At 41.5% G+C, this 27322-nt stretch overlaps 1 protein-coding gene across 1 annotated transcript in view; it reads left to right on the forward strand.

Moving 5' to 3' along the window:
* Positions 1 to 3417: 3417 nt before the first annotated feature.
* The window catches only part of FAM227A (family with sequence similarity 227 member A), an 88969-nt gene continuing 65064 nt past the window's right edge, over positions 3418 to 27322 (forward strand). Inside the window, 5 exon segments of the mRNA XM_057556551.1 lie at positions 3418 to 3559; positions 13532 to 13614; positions 23376 to 23448; positions 24060 to 24136; positions 25582 to 25728. Coding sequence (XP_057412534.1) covers positions 3418 to 3559; positions 13532 to 13614; positions 23376 to 23448; positions 24060 to 24136; positions 25582 to 25728 — 522 coding nt within the window.

Genomic DNA, 27322 nt, shown 5'->3' on the forward strand with positions numbered 1-27322 from the left:
AACTGCTCGAGAATCAACTCTAGATCTCCTAAAATCCTAACTGTGTGTATTACTGGTTCCATTTGACAAATGAAGAAACTCCGGGTCATTCAAGGGATATTTACTGGCTGCTTAGTGAGTGCACCAGGTCATCCATCCAGTGAGGGGCAGGACCCATAGGTCTCTGGCTCCAAGTGCAGTTTTCTTCCAACTACACGTTACTTCATTGAAAAGGGGAGAGTTCCGTGTCCTAGAACCAAACCACATGGTCTAACCCAGCACAGTCCAATGGAAACATAATGTGGGCCACATATATAATTTAGAATTTTCTAGTAGCCATATTTTTTAAAAATTAAAAAAAAATCAGGTGATGTTAATATGAATAATGTTTTAACTCATATGTCCCAAATATGATCATTTCAACATACAATCAATATTTTAAAGTTTATTCTGCTTCAGTTTTTAAATTTTAATTAACTAAAATTAAGATTTTAGTGTTTCGGTCACACTAACCAAATTCCAAGGGCTCAATTGTTACATGTGGCTAGTGGCTACTGTGATGCACCGGTCTAGTCTTTTCCTATCTTTCTACTGTGTGTCCCTCTGCTTGGGTGGTATTTCCCCTCCCCACTTATCTAATTAACTCCTGCTCTTCCTTCAAGTCTTGACTCCCTTGACTAGGTCGTTATCCACTATTATGTCGTCTCTCACAGCACTGTGTCCCTCCCTTTGAAGCAGTGGTCAGTTATAATTCATGGTTATGTATATAATTAATTATCACTTGTCACCCCTAGTAGATATAAGCTCCATTAAGGCAGGGATAAAGTCTGGTTTAGCTCACCATCCTGTCCCCAAGTAGGGATACATTGCTGGCTGTGTTGGGCAGTCAGTAAGTAGTCATTTAATGACTGAAGTTTAAACGGAACAAAAGTCTGTCTGACTCCAAAGTCAGCATTGTTTTAACTTGTTTAACGTGTTTAAGTTAAAATGTGTTAACTTTAAACAAGGGACTTTCAAATCTCAGCTGCCAGAATATGTGCTCCATGAGGGCAGAACGTTTTTTATTCTTCCACTCACCTGCCCCTAATATACAGCACAGTGCTGGGCACGGGGTGGATATTCAATAAAGTTAGTTTGCTCCCCCACCCAGTTTTTCTCCCCAAATAGTGACAGTAAAAACTTATCATGCTTCAGAGAATACTTATCCTAAAATGATATGATGAAAATTTCAGAAGGGAACAGAGTATTTTAAATGTCTCTTAACAAGCATAATATTCAATTCTCCCATTAGGCATGGGTAATAATGTTAAGCTAAAGCAAGAGGCTTCTTAACAGGGTCCCCCTAAGCCTGGCTTTTCAGAGAACATGGAGTTTTCCAGTCATGCTGGCGGGGGTGGGTGGGTGGGTGGAAGAAAAGTGAGAAGCCCTAAAATGCACCTGCCTCCCCTTTACCCTTACCCCCTTGCCTGTATGGCTAAAGACTAGGGGCAGGAGGCAGGAAATAATAGTACTGACCTGAGCCTGGGCCAACCTTTTCTACAGTCCAACTGACTTAGGACAGCCCAAAATGGATAACCTCTTTGGACCAGAAAGAAGTGTGGTGAGTGCGTTAAAAATGGAATCAAATATTGAGTGAACCTAATTCCTAGAGAGTAATTTGCCTAATGGAGAAAGACATAGAAGCAAATAATTCTAGTTCTGTATTGTAAGTGCTGTAATAGAGAGTTGAAAGCAGAATCCTGGACTTCACAGAAAAGGGGTGGTACTAATGGCCTGGAGTAATTCAAGAAGGTTTTCCAAAAAGACATATCACCTGGACTGATTGAATGGAGGGAGCTGCATGTACAAAGGCATAGAGGCACAAAGCGCACAGCATGGCAGGGACCAGGAAGAAGTTCGGTGGGGCAGGCATGTAGGATGGATGGCTGGGGAGAAGAGAGCAGAGCAGAAGGCATGAACCAAAGGAGAAGAAAGGAGACTGTGGTGAAAGGGCACCTCGATTAAGTTTTCCATCAAACTATACCTTTTCTCTCTCTTTCCATTATGTCTGAGCTTCTTGAGGGCAGGTCTGAGTCTTTTACTTCATTATAACCAGGCCTATACCACCAGGCTCTGGACAGGGAGGACCCACAGATGGTAGTGATGAACTCCTCCTGGCCAATAAGCAAGGACCCAGGAGAGCACCGTGGCCAGAATATTCCAAATCCAGGAGGAAAAGTAGTGTGGGGCCAGTTTCCTGAAAGGGAGCAGAAAGCCTCAGCTAGATTAGGAGCCTCATGCTGAGGAGATGGACCCAGTATCATAGAAGCCCAGCATCTGAGAGCCGAAAAGGGGCTTAGGGCCCTAATCCAAATCTCTGACTTTACAGGTGAGGCTCAGAGAGCCAAAGAGATTTGACTGCATTTCTAATTTGGAAACTGGCTTGCTGGATGGTCTGGAGCCCCGTCTTTTCAGCAGTCTAGTCTTCTTATTTTTATTTATTTATTTGGCTGCGCCGTGTGGCTTACGGGATCTTAGTTCCCCAACCAGGGATGGAACCCGGGCCCCTGGCAGTGAGAGCGCCAAGTCCTAACCACCGGACCACCAGGAATTCCCTAGTCACCTTATTTTTAAAACCAGAATAATTCTCATTAGAGGGTGGTGGGGATCAGCAGGTAGAAAGCAAAAGTATATATGCCTTGAAGTTCTCTGTTAAGAATGTGGTACAGGGCTTCCCTGGTGGCGCAGTGGTTGAGAATCTGCCTGCTAATGCAGGGGACACGGGTTCGAGCCCTGGCCTGGGAAGATCCCACATGCCGCAGAGCGGCTGGGCCCGTGAGCCACAACTGCTGAGCCTGCGCGTCTGGAGCCTGTGCTCCACAACGAGAGAGGCCCGCGCATCGCGATGAAGAGTGGCCCCCGCTTGCCACAACTGGAGAAAGCCCTCGCACAGAAACGAAGACCCAACACAGCCAAAATCAATCAATCAATCAATCAATCAAACATACGCATCTGATTCAAGATCCTCATTAAAAAAAAAAAAAAAATTACCTTGTCTTATAAAAAAAAAAAAAAAAAAAAAAAAAAGAATGTGGTACATATGTACACATGTGGGCTTCTCATATGGTACATATATACAATGGAACATTACCCAGCCATAAAAAAGAACGAAATAACGCCATCTGCAGCAACATGGGAGGACCTAGAGATTGTCATAAAAGTTTTAAAAAAAACAAAACAATGGGCTTCTCAGACAAAAGCCTTTATTCCCCATACATGCAGCATGTGCCTCGCTATCAGCCCTGCTTACGAGATGAGCATGGTTGTGCTTTCTAAGATGGTTGTATGCTATCTGTGATTCCCAGGAGGCTGGTGGAACAGGAAACAAGATTGTAGTAAGGAATGAGAGGCTCTTAAAAGTGGAAACTTACTGTTTGTCAGCTTACAGGAAACTGGACAATGGCTGATTTCAGGAAGATGGATGTCATCAATTTCACTGCCTTGCCAATGGTGCCAGTAGATGAGCACCCGGCTGTCTCATTCACCCCACGGAAAGCAATGAAGGATGCCATGAGGAAGAATCTGGAGGACAGTCCACCCTGTATCCTTCTGTGGTGCCGTCTGCAACGGAGACCAAACACACCCGTGCAGAGGTGTAACCTGGGCTCGAGTCTATAACACACACCACTTACTAGCTCGTTTCTTATATGTTTGTTAATTTTTTTCAATGACTTAAGCCCTACCTGTCCTTGAAAAGAATAGGAGGCTGTGAAGGATTGTTTTTCTTGAGTTTGTTTTACTAAGATAATCAGAAAGAGCCCTAAAGGAAGACATACTGGAAATATTCGTTGAAAGAATGGGGAAGAAAAGAAAAAAATGTTCTTTTTTCCCCCATTGTCTCTTTCTTTCCCTTCTGCCTTCCAAAGAATTAAACTTATAGATAGAAACTAAGTTGTAGTCCAACCCTCTGCCCTCAGACTAGTTAGCTGAGTACCCAACTTTAAAAAAAATTTTTTTTCTTTTCTTTTTTGTGGCCACGCTGCACCACAGCTTGCAGGATCTTAGTTCCCTGATCAGGGGTTGAACCCAGGCCCTCGGCAGTGAAAGTGCAGAGTCCTAACCACTGGACCACCAAGGAATTCCCTTTTTTTCTTTCTTTTCTTTCTTTTTTTTTAACTCCCTTTGACCTTTCCTCTTCTCACCTGCCACTGCCAGCACCTCTACCTGGGCCCAGACTTTGCCCCTTCTGACATCATCCAGGCTCTACCAGCATCCTTCTTCTCTGACTCTGCCTTTATTGATCTCACTTCTGACCCTGAACCTTGTATCTCAGGGACCCACAGAATCCCGTCTCTGGGGGACCATAGAACTCATCCAGCAAATAAAGACCCTCTCAGGTTATAAATAACCCTGTCTTTCCATCTCATATAGAGCTCATTTACCTTCAAGTCATGCTCCTGCCAACCAAACTGCATCACCTTACTTTCCATGCCTCTCAGAAACCCTTCTCAAGATGAGCACAAATGATCCCATTATGATCTATTTCAGGGTCTCACTTTCCTGGGCCTTTTTCTAATGTACGCTCTTTCTTCTTAATCCTACACTTATCTCAACCTAAGTAATCCATTTCACTTCCTATGATTTGTCGTGTCCCTCCTTGGCATCTTCATTCGTCAAGTATCCTCTGATTTGTAAGAACACTTGAGGGTAATGGAAGTAACAGTGAACCTTGCTATATGTGAAGGCAGTGAGGAGTGGTAGGATTATGGGGCTTTTACAAAGGATGTATCCTAGACCAATTGAGGCTAAGACAGAAAGAAATGCAAATGTAGAGAGAGTAGTAAGAGGGTCCATTGAACTGAGCAGCGATTTCAACAGTGATAAACAAGGTCAAGATGCCCTTGGACCCAGGCATCCTTCACCTGAAGGAAACAACTCTCTGTGTGACTGTGTGCATCACAGCGTTATCTGTAGTTGTAAAAAAATTATTAAAAACTTAAATATTCAATAGCCAAGGGACAGTTAAGTCTATTAAGATGCATTCTCTAAATGGATTTGTATTCTGCCATTTAAAATATTATGAAGATTATTTAGCTTTATGGAAAATAATCGTAATAATGAATAGGAGAGAAGTCAGAGTAGTAAAATAGGCATCCAATGATATTATAATTATGTAAAAAATGTGTGTATGTAATAATGCTAGAAGGAAGTCTCCCCAAAACCTAACAAGTTGTTAGGGTGGTAGCGTAATGGGTGATTCTTTTTATATTTTCCAAGGTATCTAGAATATGGTTAATTTTTGTTTATAATTTATAAAGCAACTCATTTAACACAAAATAAAAGAAGTGTGAATGTTCGCAGAGAAAATAATTAAGTGAAAAGACAGCACAGAGGGCCCTGAACCAAGATGGCGGAGTAGAAGAACGTGCTTTCACTCCCTCTTGCGAGAACACCAGAATCACAACGAGCTGCTGGACAATCATCGACAGGAAAACACTGGAACTCACCAAAAAAGATACTCCACATCCAAAGACAAGGGAGAAGCCACAGTGAGACAGTAGGAGGGGCGCAATCACAGTAAAATCAAATCCCATAACTGCTGGGTGGGTGACTCACAGACTGGAGAACACTTATACCACAGAAGTCCACCCACTGGAGTGAAGGTTCTGAGCCCCACGTCAGGCTTCCCAACCTGGGGGTCCGGCAACGGGAGGAGGAATTCCTAGAGAATCAGACTTTGAAGGCTAGTGGGATTTGATTGCAGGACTTCGACACGACTGGGGGAAACAGAGACTCCACTCTTAGAGGGCACACACAAAGTAGTGTGCACATCGGGACCCAGGGGAAGGAGCAGTGACCCCAGGGGAGACTGAACCAGACCTACCTGCTAGTGTTGGAGGGTCTCTTGCAGATGTGGGGGGTGGCTGTGGCTCACTGTAGGGACAAGGACACTGGCAGCAGAAGTTCTGGGAAGTACTCCTTGGCGTGAGCCCTCCCAGAGTCTGCCATTAGCCCCACCAAAGAGCCCAGGTAGGCTCCAGTGTTGGGTTGCCTCAGGCCAAACAACCAACAGGGAGGGAATGCAGCCCCACCCATCAGCAGTCAAGCAGATTAAAGTTTTGCTGAGCTCTGCCCACCAGAGCAACAGTCAGCTCTACCCACCACCAGTCCCTCCAATCAGGAAACTTGCACAAGCCTCTTAGATAGCCTCATCCACCAGAGGGCAGAGAGCAGAGGCAAGAAGAACTACAATCCTGCAGCCTGTGGAACAAAAACCATACTCACAGATAGATAGACAAGATGAAAAGGCAGAGGGCTATGTACCAGATGAAGGAACAAGATAAAACCCCAGAAAAACAACTTAATGAAGTGGAGATAGGCAACCTTCCGGAAAAAGAATTCAGAATAATGATAGTGAAGATGATCCAGGACCTTGGAAAAAGAATGGAGGTAAAGATCGAGAAGATTCAAGAAATGTTTAACAAAGACCTAGAAGAATTAAAGAACAAACAAACAGAGATGAACGATACAATAACTGAAATGAAAACTATACTAGAAGGATTCAATAGCAGAATAACTGAGGCAAAAGAACGGATAGGTGACCTGGAAGACAGAATGGTGGAATTCACTGCTGCGGAAGAGAATAAAGAATGAAAAGAAATGAAGACAGCCTAAGAGACCTCTGGGACATTAAACGCAACAACATTCGCATTATAGGGGTCCCAGAAGGAGAAGAGAGAGAGAAAGGACCAGAGAAAATATTTGAAGAGATTATAGTCGAAAACTTCCCTAACATGGGAAAGGAAATAGCCACCCAAGTCCAGGAAGCACAGAGAGTCCCATACAGGATAAACCCAAGGAGAAACACGCCAAGACACATAGTAATCAAATTGGCAAAAATTAAAGACAAAGAAGAACTTATTGAAAGCAGCAAGGGAAAAACAACAAATAACATACAAGGGAACTCCCATAAGGTTAACAGCTGATTTCTCAGCAGAAATTCTACAAGCCAGAAGGGAGTGGCATGATATACTTAAAGTGATGAAAGGGAAGAACCTACAACCAAGATCACTCTACCCGGCAAGGATCTCATTCAGATTCGATGGAGAAATCAAAAGCTTTACAGCCAAGCAAAAGCTAAGAGAATTCAGCACCACCAAACCAGCTGTACAACAAATGCTAAAGGAACTTCTCTAAGTGGGAAACACAAGGGAAGAAAAGGATCTACAAAAACAAACCCAAAACAATTAAGAAAATGGTCATAGGAAGATACATATCGATAATTATCTTAAACATGAATGGATTAAATGCTCCAACCAGAAGACACAGGCTTGCTGAATGGGTACAAAAACAAGATCCATATATATGCTGTCTACAGGAGACCCACTTCAGACCTAGGGACACATACAGACTGAAAGTGAGGGGATAGAAGAAGATACTCCATGCAAATGGAAATCAGAAGAAAGCTGGAGTAGCAGTACTCATATCCAGTAAAATAGACTTTAATATAAAGAATGTTACAAGAGACAAGGAAGGACACTACATAGTGATCAAAGGATCAATCCAAGAAAAAGATAAAGCAATTATAAATATATATGCACCCAACATAGGAGCACCTCAATACATAAGGCAACTGCTAACAGCTATAAAAGAGGAAATCAACAGTAACACAATAATAGTGGGGGACTTTAACACCTCACCTACCCCAATGGACAGATCATCCAAAATGAAAATAAATAAGGAAACAGAAGCTTTAAATGACACAATAGACCAGATAGATTTAATTGATATTTATAGGACATTCCATCTAAAAACAGCAGATTACACTTTCTTCTCAAGTGCACACGGAACATTCTCCAGGATAGATCACATCATGGGTCACAAATCAAGCCTCAGTAAATTTAAGAACATTGAAATCATATCAAGCATCTTTTCTGACCACAACGCTATGAGATTAGAAATGAATTACAGGGAAAGAAACGTAAAAAACACAAACACATGGAGGCTAAACAATACGTTACTAAATAACCAAGAGATCACTGAAGAAATCAAAGAGGAAATCAAAAATACCTAGACGCAAATGACAATGAAAACACAATGATCCAAAACCTATGGGATGCAGCAAAAGCAGTTCTAAGAGGGAAGTTTATAGCTATACAAGCCTACCTCAAGAAACAAGAAAAATCTCAAATAAACAATCTAACCTTACACCTAAAGGAACTAGAGAAAGAAGAGCAAACAAAGCCCAAAGTTAGCAGAAGGAAAGAAATCATAAAGATCAGAGCAGAAATAAATGAAATAGAAACAAAGAAAACAATAGCAAAGATCAATAAAACTAAAAGCTGGTTCTTTGAGAAGGTAAACAAAATTGATAAACCATTAGCCAGACTCATCAAGAAAAAGAAGGAGAGGACTCAAATCAATAAACTTAGAAATGAAAAAGGAGAAGTTACAACAGACACTGCAGAAATACAAAGCATCCTAAGAGACTGCTACAAGCAACTCTATGCCAATAAAATGGACCACCTGGAAGAAATGGACAAATTCTTAGAAAGGTATAACTTTCCAAGACTGAACCAGGAAGAAATAGAAAATATGAACAGACCAATCACAAGTAATGAAATTGAAACTGTGATTAAAAATCTTCCAACAAACAAAAGTCCAGGACCAGGTGGCTTCACAGGTGAATTCTATCAAACGTTTAGAGAAGAGCTAACACCCATCCTTCTCAAACTCTTCCAAAAAATTGCAGAGGAAGGAACATTCCCAAACTCATCCTATGAGGCCACCATCACCCTGATACCAAAACCAGACAAAGATACTCCAAAAAAAGAAAATTACAGACCAATATCACTGATGAATATAGATGCAAAAATCCTCAGCAAAATACTAGCAAACAGAATCCAACAACATATTAAAAGGATCATACACCATGATCAAGTGGGATTTATCCCAGGGATGCAAGGATTCTTCAATACACGCAAATCAATCAATGTGATACACCATATTAACAAATTGAAGAAGAAAAACCATATGATCATCTCAACAGATGAAGAAAAAGCTTTTGACAAAATTCAACACCCATTTATGATAAAAACTCTCCAGAAAGTGGGCATAGAGAGAACCTACCTCAACATAATAAAGGCCATATACGACAAACCCACAGCAAACATCATTCTCAATGGTGAAAAACTGAAAGCATTTCCTCTAAGGTCAGGAACAAGACAAGGATGTCCACTCTCACCACTATTATTCAAGATAGTTTTGGAAGTCCTAGCCACGGCAATCAGAGAAGAAAAAGAAATAAAAGGAATACAAATTGGAAAAGGAGAAGTAAAACTGTCACTGTTTGCAGATGACATGGTACTATACATAGAGAATCCTAAAGATGCTACCAGAAAACTACTAGAGCTAATCAATGAATTTGGTAAAGTAGCAGGATACAAAATTAATGCACAGAAATCTCTTGCATTCCTATACACTAATGATGAAAAATCTGAAAGTGAAATTAAGAAAACACTTCCATTTACCATTGCAACAAAAAGAATAAAATATCTAGGAATAAACCTACCTAAGGAGACAAAAGACCTGTATGCAGAAAATTATAGGACACTGATGAAAGAAATTAAAGATGATACCAATAGATGGAGAGATATACCATGTTCTTGGATTGGAAGAATCAACATTGTGAAAATGACTCTACTACCCAAAGCAATCTACAGATTCAATGCAATCCATATCAAACTACCACTGGGATTTTTCACAGAACTAGAACAAAAAAATTCACTATTTGTATGGAAACACAAAAGACCCCGAATAGCCAAAACAATCTTGAGAATGAAAAATGGAGCTGGAGGAATCAGGCTCCCTGACTTCAGACTATACTACAAAGCTACAGTAATCAAGACAGTATGGTACTGGCACAAAAACAGAAATATAGATCAATGGAACAGGATAGAAATCCCAGAGATAAACCCACGCACATATGGTCACCTTATCTTTGATAAAGGAGGCAAGCACATACAGTGGAGAAAAGACAGCCTCTTCAATAAGTGGTGCTGGGAAAACTGGACAGGTACATGTAAAAGTATGAAATTGGAACACTCCCTAACACCATACACAAAAATAAACTCAAAATGGATTAAAGACCTAAATGTAAGGCCAGACACTATAAAACTCTTAGAGGAAAACACAGGCAGAACACTCTATGACATAAATCATAGCAAGATCCTTTTTGACCCAGCTCCTAGAGAAATGGAAATAAAAGCAAAAATAAACAAATGGGACCTAATGAAACTTAAAAAGCTTTTGCACAGCAAAGGAAACCATAAACAAGACCAAAAGACAACCCTCAGAATGCGAGAAAATATTTGCAAATGAAACAACTGACAAAAGATTAATCTCCAAAATTTACAGGCAGCTCATGCAGCTCAACAACAAAAAAACAAACAACCCAATCCAAAAATGGGCAGAAGACCTAAATAGATATTTCTCCAAAGAAGTTATACAGATTGCCAACAAACACATGAAAGAATGCTCAACATCATTAATCATTAGAGAAATGCAAATCAAAACTACACTGAGATATCATCTCACACCGGTCTGAATGGCCATCATCAAAAAATCTAGAAACAATAAATGCTGGAGAGGGTGTGGAGAAAAGGGAACACTCTTGCACTGCTGGTGGGAATGTAAATTGCTACAGCCACTATGGAGAACAGTATGGAGGTTCCTTAAAAAACTAAAAACAGAACTACCATATGACCCAGCAATCCCACTACTGGGCATATACCCTGAGAAAACCATAATTCAAAAAGAGTCATGTACCAAAATGTTCATTGCAACTCTATTTACAATAGCCAGGACATGGAAGCAACCTAAGTGTCCATCGTCGGATGAATGGATAACGAAGTTGTGGCACATATATACAATGGAATATTACTCAGCCATAAAAAGAAATGAAATGGAGTTATTTGTAGTGAGGTGGATGGAGTTAGAGTCTGTCATGCAGAGTGAAGTAAGTCAGAAAGAGAAAAATATAGTATGCTAACACATATATATGGAATCTAAGGGGAAAAAAAAAAAGGTCATGAAGAACCTAGTGGCAAGACGGGAATAAAGACACAGACCTACTAGAGAATGGACTTGAGGATATGGGGAGGGGGAAGGGTACGCTGTGACAAAGTGAGAGAGTGGCATGGACATATATACACTACCAAACGTAAAATAGATAGCTATTGGGAAGCAACCGCATAGCACAGGGAGATCAGCTCGGTGCTTTGTGACCACCTAGAGGGGTGGGATAGGGAGGGTGGGAAGGAGGGAGATGCAAGAGGGAAGAGATATGGAAACGTATGTATATGTATAACTGATTCACTTTGTTATAGAGTAGAAACTAACACACCATTGTAAAGCAATTATACTCCAATAAAGATGTTTTAAAAAAAGGAATACAATTTGGAAAAGAAGAAGTAAAACTGTCACTGTTTGCAGAGGACATGATACTATACATACAGAATCCTAAAAATGCCACCAGAAAACTACTAGAGCTAATCAATGAATTTGGTAAAGTTGCAGTTTACAAAATTAATGCACAGAAGTCTCTTGCATTCCTATATACACTAATGATGAAAAATCTGAAAGAGAAATTAAGGAAACACTCCCATTTACCATTGCAACAAAAAGAATAAAATACCTAGGAATAAACCCACCTAGGGAGACAAAAGACCTGTATGCAGAAAACTATGACACTGATGAAAGAAATTAAAGATGATACCAATAGATGGAGAGAATACCATGTTCTTGGATTGGAAGAATCAATATTGTGAAAATGACTATAATACCCAAAGCAATCTACAGATTCAATGCAATCCCTATTAACTTACCAATGGCGTTTTTACAGAACTAGAACACAAAATCTTAAAATTTGTATGGAGACACAAAAGACCCCGAATAGCCAAAGCAGTCTTGAGTGAAAAAAACGGAGCTGGAGGAATCAGACTCCCTGACTTCAGACTATACTACAAAGCTACAGTAATCAAGACAATATTGTACTGGCACAAAAACAGAAACATAGATCAATGGAACAAGATAGAAATCCCAGAGATAAACCCACGCACCTATGGTCAACTAATCTATGACAAAGGAGGCAAGGATATACAATGGAGAAAAGACTGTCTCTTCAATAAGTGGTGCTGGGAAAACTGGACAGCTACATGTAAAAGAATGAAATCAGAACACTCCCTAACACCATACACAAAAATAAACTCAAAATGGATTCGAGACCTAAATGTAAGACCGGACACTATAAAAGTCTTAGAGGAAAATATAGGAAGAACACTCTTTGACATAAATCACAGCAAGATCTTTTTTGATCCACTTCCTAGAGTAATGGAAATAAAAACAAAAATAAACAAATGAGATCTAATGAAACTTCAAAGCTTTTGCACAGCAAAGGAAACCATAAACAAGATGAAAAGACACCCCTCAGAATGGGAGAAAATATTTGCAAACGAATCAACGGAAAAAGGATTAATCTCCAAAATATATAAACAGCTCATGCAGCTCAGTATTAAAAAAAACAAACAACCCAATCCAAAAATGGGCAGAAGACCTAAATAGACATTTCTCCAAAGAAGTCATACAGATGGCCAAGAAGCACATGAAAAGCTGCTCAACATCACTAATTATTAGAGAAATGCAAATCAAAACTACAATGAGGTACCACCTCACACCAGTTAGAACGGGCATCATCAGAAAATCTACAAACAACAAATGCTGGAGAGGGTGTGGAGAAAAGGGAACCCTCTTGCACTGTTGATGGGAATGTAAATTGCTACAGCCACTATGGAGAACAGTATCAAGGTTCCCTAAAAAACTAAAAATAAAATTACCATATGATTCAGCAATCCCACTACTGGGCATATACCCAGAGAAAACCATAATTCAAAAAGACAACATGCACCCCAATGTTCATTGCAGCACTATTTACAATACCCAGGTCATGGAAGCAACCTAAATGCCCATCGACAGATGAATGGATAAAGAAGAGGTGGTACATATATACAATGGACTATTACTCAGCCATAAAAAGGAACGAAATTGGGCCATTTGTTGAGACGTGGATGGATCTAGAGACTGTCATACAGAGTGAAGTAAGTCAGAGAGAGAAAAACAAATATCGTATATTAACGCATATATGTGGAACCTAGAAAAATGGTACAGATGAACCAGTGTGCAGGGCAGAAATTGAGACACACGTAGAGAACAAACGTATGGACACCAAGGGGGGAAAGCAGCGGGGGTGGGGGTGGGGGTGGTGGTGTGATGAATTGGGCGATTGGGATTGACATGTATACACTGATGTGTATAAAATTGATGACTAATAACCTGCTGTGTAAAAAAATAAAATTCAAAAATTAAATAAATAAATAAATAAGTGAACTGTGGGGGGTGGGGGGAAAAGACAGCACAGAAAGGCAGTGAGCTGCTGTTCTTTCCAGGCTCACTCCTTCCTGTTCTATTTGCATGTAGTCATCACCCAGAAAGTTTCCTTAACAGACTCACCTCCCAGCCTGGCGCACTGGCTCTATACAGCAGGTGAACCAAGGGATTGCTGACACAGATCTGAGTCCCAACCCGTTGGTGCACAGCCTGGTAAGTTGTGAGTGCTGAGGCAAGGCTTCCAGGAAGGAAGGGCCCTAGAGGCCCCTCTGCTTATTTGAAAGCACATTTGCACAGTAGAAGTCTCAAAGATATATTTTTTAAATTAATAAACTTTATTCTTAGAGAAGTTCTAGGTTCATAGCAAAATTGAGCTGAAAGTACGGAGTTCCCACATACCCCTCCTTGTCCCCACACATGTACAACCTCCCCATCACCAGAGTGGAACATTTATTATAATTGATGAACCTAAATTGACACATCACATTCACCCAAAGCCCATGTTTACATTAGGTTTCTCTCTTTGTGCTGTGCATTCTATGAGTTTGGACAAATGTATAATGATATTTATCCACCCTTATAGTATTACACGGAATAGTTTCACTGCCCTAAAAATCCTCTGTGCTGCTGTTCATCCGTCTCTCCCCCCAGTCCTTGGCAACCACTGATCTTTTGCTATCTCCTTAGTTTTACCTTTTCCAGAATGTCATAGAGTTGGAATCATAAAGTATGTAACCTTTTCAGATTGGTTTCTTTTACTTAGTAATATGCCCTTAAGGTTTCTCCATATCTTTTCATGGCTTGATAGCTCATTACTTTTTTGCGCTGAATAGTATTCTGTTGTTTGGATGTCCACAGTTTATTTATCTGTTAACCTACTGAGGGGCATGTTGGTTGCTTCTGAGTTTTGGCAATTTTGAATAAAGCTGCTGTAAACATTCGTATGCAGGGTTTTGTGTAGACATATATTTTCAGTTCATTTGGGTAAATACCAAGGAACATGAATCCTGGACCATATGGTAAGAGTATGTTTAGTATAGTAAGAAACTGCCAAATTGTCTCCCAAAGTGGCTGTGCCCTTTTGCATTCCCACCAGCAGTGAATGAGAGTTCCTGTTGCTCCACATCCTCATCAGCATTTGGTGTGGTCAGTGTTTGGGATTTTGGCCATCCTAACCAGTATACTGTGATATCTCATTGTTTTAATTTGCAGTTCTCTCATAAAGTGATATTTAACATCTTTTTATATGCTTACTTGCCATCTGTGTATCTTGTTTGGTGAGGTGTCTGTTGAGGTGTTTGCCCCATTTTTTAATTGAGTTGTTTGTTTTCTTATTGTTGGGTTTTAAGATTTCTTTGTATATTTTGGATAACAGTCCTTTATCAAATGTATCTTTTGCAAATATTCTCTCCAGTCTGTGGCTGGTCTTCTTTTTCTCTTGGCATTGTCCTTTGCAGAGCAGAAGTTTTAAATTTTAATGAAGTCCAGCTTATCAGTTATTTCTTTCATGGATCATGCCTCTGATGTTGTATCTAAAAAGTCATTGCGAAACCCAAGGTCATCTAGGTTTTCTCATCTAGGTATCTTCTAGGAGTTTTATATTTAGGTCTGTTATCCATTTTGACTTAATTTTTGTGAAAGTTGTAAGGTCTGTGTCTAGGTTCATTATTTTGCATTTGGATGTACAGTTGTTCGAGCACCATTTGTTGAAAAGTCTATCTTTGCTCCATTGTATTGCCTTTGCCTCTTTGTCAAAGATCAATTGACTTTGTTTACGTGGGTCTATTTCTGGACTCTCTATTCTGTTCCATTGATCTATTTGTCTGTTCTTTTGGCCAATGCCACGCTGTCTTGATTACTGTAGTTTTATAGTAAGTAAGTCTTGAAGTCAAGTAGTGTCAGTTCTCCTTCAGTACTGGGTTTGCTATTCTGGGTCTTTTACTTCTCCATATAAAGTTTAGAATTAGTTTGTCAATATCGACAAATAAGTTGCTGGGATTTTGATTGGGATTGCATCGATCAAGTTGGGAAGAACTGACGTCTTGACAATATTGAGTCTTTCCATCTGTGAACATGGAATATCTCCATTTATTTAGTTGTTTAATTTCTTTCATCATTTTTGTAATTTTTCTTATTTTTATCTTGTACATATTTTATTAGATTTATACCTAAGTATTTCATTTTTTTGTTAATGTAAATGGTATTGTGTTTTTAATTTCAAATTCCACTTGTTCATTGTTGGTTATAGGAAAAGGCACATATCCAGTTGATTGATGATGCTGTTGAGTTCAGCTATTTTCTTACTAGCTTTCTGTCTGCAGGATCTGTCCCTTTCTAACAGAGGAGTATTAAAGTCTCTAACTATTATAGTAGATTCATCAATGGATTCATTGTCCATGCAATTCTTTTTTTGCCTCATGTATTTTCATGCTCTGTTGTTAGGCACATACACATTAAGATTGTTAAGTCTTCTTGGTGTATTGACCCCTTTATCATTATATAATGCCCCTCTTTATCCCTGATAACTTTCCTGGATCTGAAGTCTGCTCTAAGTGAAATATACTTTTTTTTTTGTTGGTGTTAGTATGGTATATCTTTCTTCATCCCTTTACTTCTAATCTATATATTTATTTATATTTGAAATGGGTTTCTTATAGACAAAGTATTTTGGATCTTGTTTTTGGATTTACTCTGACAATCTCTGTCTTTTAATTGGCATATTTAGACCTTTCATGTTTAAAGTGATTATTGATATAGTTGGATTAATATCTACTATATTTGTTCTGTTTTCTATTTGTTGGCCTGTTCTTTGTTCCTATTTTTTAAAATATTTATTTATTTTAAATTTATTTTTATTTTTTGGCTGTGTCAGATCTTAGTTGCAGCACGCGGGCTCTTTGTTGTGGCACGTGGGCTTCTCTCTAGTTGTGGTGCATGGGCTCAGTGGTTGTGGTGCGTGGGCTTAGTTGCCCTGTGACGTGTGGGATCCTAGTTCCCTGACCAGGGATCGAACCCACGTCCCCTGCACTGGAAGGCGGATTCTTAATCACTGGACCACCAGGGAAGTCCCCTTTTTTCCTATTTTTGTCTTCCAAACTTTTTCTGCCTTCTGTGGTTTTAATTGAGCATTTTATGTGGTTTTATTCTCTCTCCTTTCTTAGCATATCAATCATACTTCTTTTTGTACTTTTTGTACTTTTTTTAGTGGTTGCCCTGGAGTTTAAAATGTACATTTACAACTAATCTAAGTCCACTTTCAAATATTACTATACCACTTCACGGGTAATGCAAATACTTTATAATAATAAAATATTCCTAATTCCATCCTCCTGTCTTTTGTATGTATCATTGCCATCATTCATTTGATTTCACTTGTGTATGTGTGTATATGTATATACACACACATTGCTACTATTATTTTGAACAAACTGCTATCTGTTAGATCAATTAAGAATAAAAAAACAAAATTTTTTATTTTACTTTCACTGATTCATTCTTTGATGTGCTTCCTTTCTTTATGTAGATCCAAGTTTCTGACCTGTATCATTTTCCTTCCCTCTAAAGAACTTCTTTTAGCATTTCTTTCATGGCAGATGTACTGGCAACAAATTCCCTCAGTTTTCGTTTGTCTGAGAAAGCCTTCATTTCTCCTTCACTTTTGAGGGATAATTTTGCAGAGTACAGGATTCCAGGTTGGCAGGGTTTTTTTCCTTAACACTTTAAATATTTCACTTCATTTTCCTCTTGCTTGCACCGTTTTTGAGAAGTCGGATGTAATTCTTATCTTTGCTCTTTTATAGGTAAGGTATTTTTCCCCCCTCTGGCTTCTTTCAAGATTTTTGTTTCTTTTTTTTTTTTTTGTCTCTGTTTAAATATTTATTTAGGCTGCGCCAGCCCTTAGTTGCAGCATGTAGGATCTTCGTTGCCGCATGTGGGATCTTTAATTGTGGTATGCGGGATCTTTTAGTTTCAGCATGAGGACTTCTTAGTTGCAGCATGTATGCGGGATCTAGTTCCCTGACTAGGGATTGAACCTGGGCCCCCTGCATTGGGAGCACAGAGTCTTACCCACTGGACAACCAGGAAGGTCCCTAAAGATTTTTATCTTTGATTTTCTAAAGTTTGAATATGAAATGCCTAGGTGTAGTTTTATGGGTTTTGTTTTCGTTTTTGTTTTTTGCATATATCCTACCTGGTGTTATCTGAGTTTCCTGGATCTGTGTTTTGGTGTCTGACATTAATTGGGGAAATTTTCTAGTCATTTTTTGCTTCAAATATTCCTTCTGTTCTTTTCTCTCTTTCTTCTCCTTCTGGTATTCCTAGTATGCATATGTTACACTTTTTAATAGTTGTCCCATAGTTCTTGGATATTCTGTTCTGTTTTGGGGTTCTTTTTTTCAGTCTTTTTTTTTCTCTTTGCTTTTCTGTTTTGGAAGTTTCTATTGTCATTTCATCAAACTCAGAGATTCTTTCCTCAGCTGTGTCTAGTCAACTAATGAGGCCGTCAAAGGCATCCTTCCTTTTTGTTACAGTGTTTTTGATCTCTAGCATTTTTTTTTAAAGATTTTTTTGATGTGGACCTTTTTAAAGTCTTTATTGAATTTGCTACAATATTGCTTCTGTTTTATGTTTTTGTTTTTTTGGCCGGGAGGCATGTGGGATCTTAGCTCCCCAACCAGGGATCGAATCTGCACCCCCTGCATTGAAAGGCGAAGTCTTAACCACTGGACCGCCAGGGAAATCCCCTCTAGCATTTGTTTTGGACCCTTTCTTAGAATGTTCATCTCTCTGTTTACATTATCCTTCTGTTCTTGTATGTTTTCTGCTTTTTCTGTGAAAGCCCTTAGAATAGTAATCATAATTTTAAAAAATTCCTGGTCTGATAAGTCCAACATTTCTGCCATGTCTGACTCTGGTTCTGATGCTTGTTTACGCTCTTCAAACTGTGCCTTTTGCCTTTTAGTATGCCTTGTAATTTTTTGTTGAAAGGTAGATATGATGTACTGGGTAAAAGGAACTGCAGTAAATAGGCCTTCAGTGATGAGGTGGTGGGTGTGAGGGTTGGGGGGGAGTGTTCTGTAGTCCTATGGTTGGGTCTCAGTCTTTTGATGAACCTTTGGTACCTCTGGACTGTGGACTTCACCATTGCTTCTCAGTTTTTTCCCCCCGCTTGGGTGGGACAAGATAGCTAAATGGTGCTAGAATTGGGTATTTCCCCTCCCCCAGGTGGGTTAGGCTCTGGTAAATTATTGTCTCCTGAGGGAAGACAAAATGCTATATGGGATATTTAAGAATGGTTACGTTTCCTCTGCACTTCCACGTGGGGTCATCAGCTGGAGCAGAACAGCAGTGGCTCTCTTTATCAGAGCGTGAGGTCTCCAGGTCGCCACAGTCCCCACCACTCCCTGCCACTCCTGATATGGAGGCAAAGTGTTGGTTGCCACATGGTCTTACGCTCGGCCAGCTTCACTCATTTATGCTACTGACTATGTCTCCAAACACAATGAGAGAGACTCAGACTACATGAGGACCCAAGTCATTTGTTGGCAGTGCAGTTCTGTGGATTGGGAGGACCTTCTCTGTGGGTTCTCACTTGGCCTGATCTTCAGTCCACCATGCTCCCTGGCCCTCCTTCTCTCCCATCCCTTCTCTCTGCTTCTTCGGTCTGTCTTAACCCTGCTCCTTTACTTCCTGCCAGTTCACTCCACCTAAACTTCCGCACCCCTTCCTACCTGGCGTCTTGCTCTCCACCAAGTTCCTCTGGCCCAGGGTCCTGAAACTGGTGATTTGCCTCCACAGTTTTTAGCTTTACCCTCACCTCGGCTTTTCCAGTACTGATTTTTGGGCCAGTTTAGCTCTTGAGTCAACAATTTTTTTCTTTTATTAAAAAAAATTTAGGGCTTCCCTGGTGGCGCAGTGGTTGAGAATCTGCCTGCTAATTCAGGAAACACGGGTTCGAGCCCTGGTCTGGGAAGATCCCACATGCCGCGGAGCAACTAGGCCCGTGAGCCACAACTACTGAGCCTGCGCGTCTGGAGCCTGTGCTCCGCAACAAGAGAGGCCACAATAGTGAGAGGCCCGCGCACCGCGATGAAGAGTGGCCCCCACTTGCCACAACTGGAGAAAGCCATAGCACAAAAACGAAGACCCAACATAGCAATCAATCAGTCAATAAAGAAATCTTAAAAAAAAAAAAAAAAAAAAAAAATTTAAATAGCAAGGTAATGCATGCTTATTCTAAAGTATTCAAGTATCTACAAATATGTAAGTAAACAGTGAAAGTCACTTTCCCTCCCAGCCCTAGATCCCTCCCTAGAAGTAACCATTGCTAGTTATGTGGTGTGTATCCTTCCAGAACTTTTAAAAAATACATTAGAAATATACAGTATAGACATTTAGGGTTATTGTTTTCTTTTTTAATGTAATCAGGATCATACCATAAATATTGTTTTGGAAGCTGCTTTTGTTTTTTTCTTATTTATTCATTCATTTATTTATTTATTTTTAGCATAAATACCTCTTGGAGATTTTTCAAAGTCAGTGCTGTTGACTGATCCCATTCTTTTCGTAACTGCATAGTATTCGAAAAGTTGGATATGGCATAATTAATTTAACTCTTCCCTATCGATGAGTATTTCAGTGGTATTTTCATCATAGTGAACATGTGAATATTTTTGTATATGTATCTTGGGACTCATTTGCAAACATTTCTGCAAGCTAGAGCCCTAGAAGTGAAATTTAAAATTTTGGTAAATACAGTCAAGTTACTTTTCACAGAAGTAAAGGCATTCTTCACTGAAGTGGAAAGGACACCATGAGCTTCTGTTTCCCCTACCCCACTGTTGAACACATTCTAGAATTGAGTTGTAAATAAAAGCAAAATAGACACACACACTATTTGGAATGATTCCATGTAAAAAGCCTTGTATCTCTGTATGTGTGCATGAGGGTATAGCACTAGAGGCACAAAATAAGACTGTCAGAGTTTAAATTCCTGCTGCTTTACTGTTTTCTCACACTGTGACATTAGGTAAATTATTTAACCTTTATGAGTCTCAGTTTCCTGTAAAATAGTGATAACATTAATAACATATCTACCTCATAGATGTATTATCTCTGAAAGAACTGGACGAGTTAAGACTCCTGAAAACCCTTAGATCAGTGCCTGGCCCACAGGAAGGACATTATATATGTATAAATGTGTAGGGGAGAAGTCTGGAAGGATGTATATCAGATGGAGTCAGTTCTGGAAAGGGAGTGGGATGGAAGGGGGTAAACTGTTTTTACTCTGACTACTTCTGTAACGTTTGGGTATTTTACAACAAGAATGTATTTATATGTCAGTTCTGTGGGTTTTTTAAAGATAACTTTAGAACCAGGAAAATGAATGAGATTATCCTCCCAGTAGCAGGATCTGGTGGCTTTTCAAGGCTTCCCAGCATCGGCACAGCTCCTTGGTGTTCTTCATTGCCACTCGGCAGCAGGACAGGGCTGGCAGGAGCAATTGTGGATCATCACGTGACCTGGAGGAAGCATCCTTCCTGCTCCTCTGTGCAGGCAGCTGGTCAGATCTGGCAAATGCTGACTGCCTGTTGCCACCAGAGCCCACCCCTGGGCTACCCTGCCCAACCTCTGCTGGCTGCGGTGTGCCCTGCCCTTTATCCATCAGGCCTTGACTGCATGGCTGCTTCTCCCACGTCAGCACCAGGCTCCACGCTGCCCTACCAGATGGCGCCTAGCACGTACCTGGTGCATAAGGAGTGTTTAATAGCTGTACTAGCAAATGAGTGAGCCGTCTCCTTCCGCGACCCAGACACTCCCCCGCCGACTTCCCCCACAGCCATGTCCTATTTCTATTCCTTCTCCCATGCCCTAAATGTGGGTTCCCCCCCAGCCTTTGGCCGTGAACTTGCCTAGCTCTTCTTGCCAGTCTCCTTCCTTTGGGAGCTTGTTCACCCACTGTCACAGCTTCACCATTCACTCCAGCAGTAGGCGTGTTCCTTCCTCTCCCGATAGGCCACTGCCTCTGGAAAGGCCTTCCCTGCACCCTCACCCCAAGACCAGTGTAGGTGCCCCTTCAGGGCGCCCTCCTGGCATCCTGTCCCTCCCCACAGCAGCACCGATCACCTCGTAATCACCGGCTTCTCCCTGCTAGTCTCTGAGCCCTCGGAGGGCAGAGACGGGCTTCACTGCTCACGGCTGCATCTTCTCTTGGACACCGGCCCGGCACCTGGCTTTTAGTAGGTGCTCAGGGAAGATTCGTGGAATGAATGATATGTTTGCAAATTCTAGCTTCTCACCTGTATTTCAGTCTCATATTCCCGGCTACCTAGAGCAGTGATACCTAAACCTAGCTGATCATCAGACTCCCCTGGGAGCTTTTTAAAAACTAAAAGTGAAAAGAGCCAGGCACAGGCCTGTGTGCTGTGTATGCTCTCATCTGAATAGGTACAGAATATCTCTAGAAAGCTGTGCAAGAAACTAAGGGTCTGCGGTGAGCAGTAGGAAGGAGACTTTTTACCGTATTTGATTTTGTACCATGTAAAATATTTATTGTTTTTTAAATTTAAATAGAGAACAACTCGGGGGCCACAATAAATAAACAGTTCAGAACCCGATAAGGAATGATGTTTATTCCTTGGATTGGGTGTTTATTCCAGATTCTAATGAATCTGTATATCTGAATACTTCCGCAGCAAGGCTGGTCATCAGCCAGGTTTGGGAGCTGCCTTCCCAGGGAACAGCCCCACCTGTAGGTCCTTCTGTCGTCTCAAATGCAAACTCAGGTCTCATCATTCTTGCCCTAAAACTTGCTTTTCCTCCAGCATTCAACTATCTTTTCTGTTCTTTCTCTGTGCAAATCTTGTCCATCCTTCCGGGCCCTGACAATATCAGCTACAGTGACATCCTGGCAGGTATCAAAGACATGGCTGTATTGACACACACCCATCCGATTCATTCATCCATCATGCCTTCTCTGGTGTACTTAATTGGAGTGATAGTGTTGATGCATAGGCTTAGCAGTGTGACCCCTTCCCTGACACGCACACACACCTGCGCACATTCCAGTACCTTTAGCTCATCGTGCAGGCCGGGGCTGCCAGCTCAGGAGAAAGGCGGGGGAAGGCTGGAGGGGCATTTCACGGTTTATCAAGCTAAGGAGAGATGCCGCATCCCTCGTATTCCCAACACTCGTGCCCCGCCACTTCTGGCCAGTCCTCTGTGACTGCTCCAGCCCATACCCATCTTACTCCTTTGAATCCTAAACATAGCAGTTTAGGACTTAATTGTTCCACCTATGTTGATTTGGTTCTCTGAATAGACTGTAAATTCCTTGAGGGTGGTGAAGACATAATCATACTTTAACTTTGTTACCCAAGCTCAACGCTGGGCTGGTTGACAATCAGTACAACTTGCTGGGTCACTGACATTCATTTTCCTTTCCTCCCTTTTTGGCAGGATGGGGGGGAAGAGGAGTCAGAGATCAAGAGAAATCTCTTGAGAGGTCAGGGGTATGATGATTAATAATAATAATGGTTACCCTTTTTTGAGCAGCTCCTATCTGAAAGCCTCTGTGCTAGTGTTTTAAAGCGTATTAAATTCTTTATATCTCATCCTTATAAGAGCACTGGGAGGCAGGTATTATTATCCCCCTTTACAGAGGTCAAACAATAGCTTGTGACCCGTGGAGCCATGATCGGAACCCTGTTCCCAGTCCTGTACTCCTCAGGAGCGTAGCCAGGAGGAGGGGCAGGTGAGAGAGCGTGGGGGCGGGGGACATATCGGTGGTGACACTCAGGGAGATGAGGTCAGTGACACAGACGGCCACCAAGGCCCTACCACCTAGTGGGAGACAGCAAGGCCCTGCCACGAACTTTGTTCCAGGCCTTTTGCACAGCCTACTCCCTGACCCCTGCCCTCCTCTAAGATTTGAACTAACCCCTAAAACCCCATTTCTTTTTTGGTTTTTGAAGGCAATTGAGAAGTATGAGATGGAGAAGAAGGCTTTAAAAGGAGAGAGAAGTCACGGCGGCTTGGGAGACAGAGGCAAAACTCCTTTCTCATAGCCTTGATGGTGTTTTTGTGGGGTTTGGTTTTTTAGTATCTAAAATGTAATTGAGTCGGAGTCTGGAGTTTCAGATGAGGATATTTTTAGCCTGTTCTGAAAGAGCCTTTAATCTGACTTCTTGGCATTGGGCAAGGAAGGAGGGAGGGACAACACCAAACGACCTGTATGGGACACACTGCACCAGGTGCTTTCATACGGATCCCCCTGTTAAAGGTTCCTAATGCCCCCTACCTGTGAGGCGGGTGCCGTACAAAGTGTTTTATAGATGAGAGAATAGGCTTGGGGGTAAGGGAACAACTTGCCGAAAGCCACACAGCTTGTCGGCGGCAGGTCCTGGATTCTCCCCAGCCTGACTTCAAAGCCCACGTTTTATCTACTCCTCCTGGCTGCTTCTCTGGCTCAAGCAGTCTAATCAAATGAGGGGAATCTTAGTAAGTCAGCAACCCAGGTGGGATCTAGGGAGACTAATAGTGTGCGTGTCATCTGACTGCTCAGGTTGGATGAAAAATCACAGGTATGATTGCCACACAGCAGTGGACAGACCCCGTGGTTACTCACATCCTATTTCTCTTCTTCCATACTTCTGCAGAAAAGAGCGAAAGAAAATCTCAGTGTATTTGCAAAGGCTCAGAATCCAGGAATGTCAAATCTTTCATTATCAAAAGGGTAAGGGATCTATTGCTCGGTCTGTTTCTGCTGGGCATGGACTAGATTTTATTCCCAGGGAGGGGAAACCTGGCACCTGGATGGTGATTACGCAGGAAAATGGCAGAGTTCCCTTTTTTGAGAATCTTAAAGTATTTTAATAATGCTGGAATTTCTCATAACGCCTCAAAAAGGTAGAATGAGGAGTGTTCTAGAGGTCATTTGTCTGTTTATTTTTAGAACTCAGAAGATGTTTGCCCTTAGAAACAATGAGTTCAGATTCAGTTCACACAGCCACTGTGCTGCGCAGCTCCACGGGGCCCATTGCCACAGCAGTGCTGGTTTTGTCGATCACTGCAGCTAGCCCGGGACGCTGACAGTCAGGAGCAGTCAGAGGACGTGGCCAGCATCAGGCAGCTTTTCGGTGGCGGAGCCCTGCTTCCCTCTCAGATCCTCAGACCTGCGGCCAGGCTCTCTCTGCTGCCTCTGCAACCGCAGCCTGGCCCCGCCGTACAGCCGCCCCAGTTAAGATCCTCCTAAGCTGGCTCTTTAAACTACCCAGCTCGTGTGTATTCAAACCTTGAAATGCTGGGGAACACGTTATCCTTTTTTCACTTTTTAGCCACACAGCATAAAGCCCGATGGTTGACGGTCTGCATTGAAACTGTCATACTACCCATGATGGTGGCTGAGCGCATTTAAATGTCCTGTTCAAGGCAGGACAGCTAGTAAATGGGGGAGCTGACATCTGACTCAGAGTCAAAGCAGTTAATCACTGAGTTCTTCCATTGTCAAGGCCATAGCCCAGTTAGAGAGGAACTCAGTCCCTCAGAATGTTTCCAGTAGGTGCCTTTGGGTGGTGGTAATTGGTTTCCTCTTTCTACTTTTCTGTATTTTTACATTTTTTATAGTCATATTTTATTTTTATTCTAAAAATCCATTTAATGTATATGTTAAGAACCATAGGGATAGTTGTATCCTTTGATCTAATAGTGCCATTTTGAGAAATTCATACTAAATAAATAACCCCAAAGGGGTGAACCGTATGCTCCAAGTTACTAATAAATAATATTAATTTGAAGTGATCGGTGAGTAGTTAAGCTAAAGCAATCTTGTTAACAAGATACATTATTTTAAATGATAAATTTGAAGACAGTGTAACAATGTGAAAAATCTAAAGTTAAGTGGATAAAGCAGGACATAAAAATGTATGTATACATATACGTATTCTAAAATGATTGAAGTAACATACATATTTGTATACATGTGCTCAAAGCCAGAAAGGGAAAGTGGAAATAATATATATAGGTGTTTGGTAAGGGGTGCTGGGATCATGAACGCACTCTATAACGCACTCTGTCTATAAGGTTGTTATACTGTCTCCGTGATAAAAAGGAGCAGATACTGTATTGTTTTAAACTGTCAAAATGATGGACCCCAATTTCATATTCTGCTTTTTTCTTCAGAAAACAGCGGACAAAAATATGCTGGCAGAGCTGTACCAGTATCCACAGTTTGACGACTCTAAGCCAAACAGCCTTCCAAATGGGGTGGACTTCTATGACATGGTGGGCAATGTGATCCAGGCTGAGAGAAGCCCCCTTAGTGGCAAGGTAAGGAAAGAGAGTGGCAGCCCCTCTGTGATATCCAGCCAGCTTCACACCAACCTGCGCAGCAGACACAGTGGTCCCAGTTTTACACACCAGGAAACCAAGAGTGGTGGCAATTAAGTTGGTGAGGGCCACACAGTTTGCAAGTGACTGAGATGAGATTAGACACCAGGCCCACGTTTCCTCCAAAACCTACATCCTTCCTCCCAGACCTCTGGTCTCGCAACTGTTCTGATCACGTATCCTATTAGCACAACATTTTGAGTTCACACCCTCATGATATATGTTTCTTTATAAATGGTATATGTGTTCTGTTGTCAGTCACAATGTTGTATATTGGTAAATTTAATTTCTTTTTTTTCTTAATTAGACATTAATTAGAATATTTGCTTCCCATACCCTGTGGTACCCCTTGGGGTGAGTCACCCACTTGGAGAGCAGTTCACACTGGGTTCCTTAGGAAGGAAGGAAGGGAGAATTCGAAGGCCCTGAAGAACCTGTGTGAGTGTGAGACAACGCTGGCCACTCAGGAGCTGGGGGATAGTTGTGAGGGGGGGGTGCAGACGGGAAGAGGCCCAGTAAATGGTCTTGGCAGCGTTACGGCTGTGCCTCATCGCCCTTCACGATGGCACAACTCCAGGGTCCCCAAAGCAGCTATGACCACTGTATCCTCAGCTCCTAACTAGTCACTCCCACCCGCATTCTTGGGACCCAGCTTTTCAGTCTCTTCTATCTGTACTTCTCACTGCTGCTTCAAACCACACCCCCATTTCTCCCTCTTTCTCCCTCTCCCTGCCCACCCCCATCTCCTCCTCCCTGTCTCCCTCTCCCTTCTCTGCCTTCTTCTCCCCCTCTTCATGATTTTTCCCTGCTGCCCTCTCTCTGGCTGTGTCTCTACCTCTGTTCCATCTTGCATTCAGACTTCCTAAGAGCAGTGATCTGCTTAGGCCAGTCACTGCCCAGTATGACCATGGTGTTTGCTGGATTTCCGGTGCCGGGCTCTGGCATAGACTGCAGTCAGTAAGCGGCCTTTCCGCAGGTGCTGGTCCCCAGGGCAGGCAGAGGTCACCCTGGGGTCAGGTGCCTGATCCCCTGCTTTCTTTATCAGAGAGGTGGAGGGGCAGCAGGCACTCAGAGCATCACATTCTCTCCGGGACAGTGTAAAAAGATGTCCACCACGTGGTTCTTGTGACAGCAAGGAACTGGAGGGCAGTACGTCTTTGGTGGTTAAGTAGCTCTCTGGGCTCTAGTTTCTTCTCCTAAAAAATAGGGATAACAATAGTCTCTACCTTGAAGTATTATTGGAAAATTAAATAAGATAATATACATAAGCACACTTAGCACAGTACTTAGTTAAGTCATAATTGCTCAGAAAATGATAGTTTTTATTATCAATGTTATCAGAAAAGTTTAATGATCAATAATAGAAGAACAGTACAGTCTTTTTTGGTTTATACATGATGGACTACTTAGCCACTACAATGAATATTTATGAAGAGTGTATTTTAACATGCTATGCTATGTTGTTAATTGAAAAACATCAGTATTTAAAACTCTGCAATACAATGTTACGTAAGCACACACAGGAAAATCTGGG

This window comes from Balaenoptera acutorostrata, chromosome 11, assembly GCF_949987535.1.
Source record: "Balaenoptera acutorostrata chromosome 11, mBalAcu1.1, whole genome shotgun sequence".
NCBI lineage: Eukaryota > Metazoa > Chordata > Mammalia > Artiodactyla > Balaenopteridae > Balaenoptera > Balaenoptera acutorostrata.